Source organism: Gymnogyps californianus, chromosome 7 (genome assembly GCF_018139145.2).
Source record: "Gymnogyps californianus isolate 813 chromosome 7, ASM1813914v2, whole genome shotgun sequence".
In the NCBI taxonomy this organism is placed as follows: Eukaryota; Metazoa; Chordata; class Aves; order Accipitriformes; family Cathartidae; genus Gymnogyps; species Gymnogyps californianus.
In genome coordinates this window covers 16,931,116-16,935,731 of record NC_059477.1, presented here as the reverse complement: position 1 = coordinate 16,935,731, position 4,616 = coordinate 16,931,116, and the positions used below count along the sequence as shown (strand labels likewise).

The window sequence follows — 4,616 nt, the reverse complement described above, 5'->3', positions numbered from 1 at the left end:
TCGTTGGATTTCTGTAGCTATAAACACCTTTTAAAATAGACCTCAGTAGCTTCATTTCTCGTGAAAAAAAAAAAAATGCCCTCATCCACAGGACAGCCTGTTCGCTTTCCGCTGGACTTAAGTGAAATATTTATGAAATACCTCCGCTTTGTGACAGGCTTCATACAAGGTATTTCAGGGAGCCTCTTAAATCTGTTTCTGACGGTGGGAGGCAAAGACCTGTTGATAATTGTTCCCGGTCATTAGGGGAATTGTTCTCCCGCAGGTTGTGTCTCCGGGTTTCTTAAGCCCCGGAATAATCAGCGAAGATTAAAGAAACACATGTTTCGCGTCTGGGGAGAGGGGGAGACGGCGAATCGATAGCGCTGGACCCAGGGCCGGCTTGCGGGGGAAGGAGCACCTGCTGCCGCCGAGGCCGAGCCGGGGCCGAGCCGGCCCTTCCCGGTGTGCCGGGCGCGGCGAGCCCCGCCGGTACCGCGGGACGAGGCGGGCGGGGGGACGCCCCCAGCGCTCCCTGCGTGGCCCGAGAGGGGAGACCCGCGGGTGGGCGGCAGCCGGTGGGCCGGGCTGAGCCGGGCTGCCCGTGGGCTGCCGGAGCGGGTGCGGGGCGCTCGGCGCAGCCCACACCGGCAGCCGCTGCTCCCAGGCGAACTGCGTTTCTGCCCCCCCCCCCCTTCCCTAATTCAACAAATCAGCATTGCAAATGACCAGTTTCGCTGTAAACAAACGAACAAAATCCCCCCCCCCCCTTCCCCCCGAACCCCTCAAGGTACGTAAAGAGTCCGTGTCCTTTTTCTTAGTCGAATTTTATTCTACAAATAATAAGTGTTGCACCTTTCATGAGCTATCCGAATAAAACAATAATCCCATAGGAATTACTTACACTAAGAAAAAAAAATAATAATAATCACATTTAAGGAGAAATGCAACATTCGACCAAATGTTCAATACTATGTTGTTGCCAAAGGATGGATGTTTTTCTAAAATCCCAGTGTGCATTACACCATAATATACAGGATTACAAACAAAATTACAGTACAGATTGATTCCAGTTGAACCAGCGTTACATTTCAAACAGCACTTATTCTGGACTGCATTGTACATGCAATAGCTATTGTTCTAATTACGGATTAAATGGTTTGAATTTGTTTCAAGCTACCATACTAATCGACTACAATAGGTATATAGCCCGACTTTAACAACCTGATTAGTTTTAGGTTCCGATTTATAAGATGAGCGTATGACAACCACGGATTGTGTGAACATGTATAAAATCATGCATTTATATCGCCTGGAAACATTAACATCTTCAAGTTCTCTTCAAAAAAACCACGGAATGCCAAGGGGTTCAAAGACTAAAAAGAAACAGTGCAAATTGTATGTGATAGTCAAGCAGCTTTCGATTTAAAAAGGGTGTTGGCATTTGCTTATAATCTTTATATACAAGTTTGTGCAAGTAATGTGTTGAATTGATATGTTTTAATAGAAAATAAGTCTCTCGTTCTTATATCTTCTCAAGACCTAGGGGATCTGGTTCTTGTTGTAGAGGGGAAAGGAAAAAGGAAAAAAAAAAAAGAGAGAAAAAAAAAGAAAGAAAAAAAGAGACTTTCATGGGAAAGAAATTGCCCGGATTGTGCATTTTTTTTTCTTCTTCAACTATTTGAAAGGAAAGAAGTGCTAAGGCAACATAACTTCTCTAAGCACTTTTCTGCTGGTTTAAATTAGTTAAATTATTTTGTATAAATTAGATATAATTCTACCTTTCCAATATGTATAAAAATTGATGAAGCTGCATGGTTTAAAATAGGAAATTCACGTTATAAAAAGTCATTAAAAATTCTGTACAAAATCACAACAAAATAATTCAGCATGGGAAAGGTAACAAGTAGTAAAACGTTGGTTGAAAAATATAGATTTCATATATATTTTGTAATTGGCCCATCGCTAGTTTAAAAATTGCATAGATCCTAATTATTGCTTGTGATTTTGTGATCCCGATCAGGCGATTGACGCGACCCCAATGCCCCTACCCCAAATCGACAGCGTCGCTCCGAGGAGCGGAAGCAAGACAGCAGGTGAGCGGGGACGCGGCGGCCCCCGAAGGCAGCGGCGGGACCCGCCGGGCCGCCCCGCTGTAAACGCGGCGGCGGCGGCGGCCGCCGGCGGGCGGCTGGGCTCGGCTCTTCCCCTCTCCCTCCGGCGGGGCGGGGGGGGGGAGGCTCAGTCGTGGAAGATGGCGTTGAGCTGGGCGCTGAGGACCCGCTCGTGGTGGGGGTGGCCCTCGTAGGGCGCCAGGCCGTCGACCGGGATCTCGCAGCGGGAGGCGGCGGCGGCGGCGGCCGGGAAGATGGCGGCGTGGGCGGGCGCGGCGGCCAGCGCGGCGGCGGCGGCGGCGGCGGCGGCGGCGGCGGGGTAGTGCATGGTGAAGGCGTAGCTCTTGTCGAAGTCGGCGGCCGGCTCGTGCTTGAAGGAGAAGTTGCCGTTGACGCTGAGGGGCGGGCTGAGCGGCCCGTCGAAGGCGGGGCTGGCGCCCTCCGCCAGGCCGCTCTCGAAGAAGGGCTCGAGCGCGGCGCCGTAGGCGTGCGGCGGCTTGAGGTGGAAGAGGTGGGAGCTGTCCATGGTGCCGTAGGGCGGGCTGGGCAGACCCGGCGACTGGTAGGGGTACGGGTGGGCCGGGAAGGGCGCGCCCGCCGCCGCCGCCACGTGGGGCGGCACCTCCTGGCTCTGCTCGGGGAGGAAAGTCCGCGGGTTGAGCTGCAGGCAGCCGGCCACCAGGTTGGTGGTGGGCTGCGACAGGCCCTTGCAGAGGGTCTGCACGAAGGAGACCAGGTCGGGGCTCTTGCCCGAGCGCAGGATCTCGGAGAGCGCCCAGATGTAGTTCTTGGCCAGGCGCAGGGTCTCGATCTTGGAGAGCTTCTGCGTCTTGGAGTAGCAGGGCACCACCTTCCGCAGGTTGTCCAGGGCCGCGTTCAGGCCGTGCATGCGGTTGCGCTCCCGGGCGTTGGCCTTCATGCGCCGCAGCTTGAACCGCTCCATGCGCGCCTTGGTCATCTTCTTCTTCTTGGGGCCCCGCCTCTTGGGCTTCTGGTCGTCCTCCTCCTCCTCCTCCTCTTCTTCCTCCTCTTCGTCCAAGTCGTCCTCCTCGTCCTCCTCCTCGCCGTTCCGCAGCGAGTCCTCCTCGGCGTGCAGACCCTCCAGGTCCTCCTCCTTCTTGTCCACCTCGTGCTCCTCGTCCTGCGAGCTGAGGCACTCGTCCGTCCAGCTCGGGGGACCCTGGGGCTGGGGCTCGCCCATCAGCCCGCTCTCGCTGTACGACTTGGTCATGGTGAGCCTCTGCGTCGCGGAGGAGACAGAGAACAGCCGTATCAGCACCCGCACCGGCGGCCGCGGCCCCGCGCAGCGACCCGCGGGGAGAAGCCGCCCGCACCCCCCCGCTCCCCGCGGCCCCTCCCGAGGGAAGCACCGCCTTCCCCACGGGGCCAGCGCAAACTTTTACTTGTCTCCGCGGTCCTGCCTTATAATTAAGTTGACATATGTTCAAATGCCGTTATGTAACTCGCTGATATTAGCGGGGAATATAAGCAGATTACGTGTGCGGGAGGCAGCCCGAGCGGCACGGCGCGGGCAGACCAAGCGGTTTTGGAAAAAACAAACAAACAAACAAACAAAAACCGCATTTGCCGAATCGGGGAGGGAGAAAGGCGGGGACACACACACACACAGAGGACACCCACGGGGACGGATGGCCGCCCGTGACTCCGGTCCCCGCCGCTCTCCGCGGCTCCCCCTCGCCGCCTCCTTGCGCGGGGCTCCCGCACCGCCCCGACGGGCGCCGGGCACCTGGTCCCCCGACCGACGCTGCTCAACCTCTCCCGGCGAGCATCCCCCGGTCCCTCTCCGCCCCCCAGGATTGCCGCTCGGTGCCGACGGCGGGGTGGCGAGCGGCGGTGCTGCTCGGCCCCCGCCCGCGGTAACAGGTGCGGGACCGGCCCCGGCTTCCCGTCCCCGCCATCCCCTCCGCCGCAGACGGGCATCGTCCCCCCGCTTCCCGCGGGGGCCTTTCGTGAGGGGTTGCGACCGTCCCCCGGTCGCACCGGGCACACCGGGGAGGAACAATGCCGCCCCCCCCGCCGGGGCGCAGCCTGCGGTGGGACCGTGGCGGCCGCCCTCCGCGGACGAGAGGGCGCTGGAAGTTAGGAGGTGCGTAGGTGGAAGCACATATACATATATAATACGTGTGTGTGCAGATGGACGCACATATACATTTACATATATATGCATACACACACATATATATGTATGTGTGCGTGTATGGATGGATACAGGTGTGCAGGCACACAGCTGCCTGCACACAGCGGCAGGAACGACCGCCGGTTCCCGCGACCGCAAGCGACAATATAAACCGAAGCCGCTCCGGCGGAGGCAGGTCCCGCCCGCCCCGACCCCGCAAGGCTCCTCTCCCAACCCGGCAGCAGCCGCCGCCGACCCCTTTCCCGCGCGGGGGGGAAACCCCGATTTCCCGTTACCTCCGTTGCTCAGCCTCTCCTGCGCGGTGACGGTCTCATAACCCCGGCGCAGCTCTCCGTGCGAGGGCGCCGCGTGTTTTGGGGGGGGGT

At 57.8% G+C, this 4,616-nt stretch overlaps 1 protein-coding gene across 1 annotated transcript; it reads right to left on the bottom strand.

Moving 5' to 3' along the window:
* Positions 1-2,220: 2,220 nt before the first annotated feature.
* NEUROD1 (neuronal differentiation 1) lies at positions 2,221-3,330 on the bottom strand. Its single transcript, XM_050900283.1, has one exon. The coding sequence runs from the start codon at positions 3,322-3,324 to the stop codon at positions 2,221-2,223; it is 1,104 nt and encodes a 367-aa protein (XP_050756240.1). The 5' UTR covers positions 3,325-3,330.
* Between the last annotated feature and the right edge of the window lie 1,286 nt (positions 3,331-4,616).

What these genes read in the sequence shown, in the direction of transcription:
- NEUROD1 (XM_050900283.1), bottom strand. Translation starts at nt 3,324, where the DNA reads ATGACCAAGTCGTACAGCGAGAGCGGGCTGATGGGCGAGCCCCAGCCC.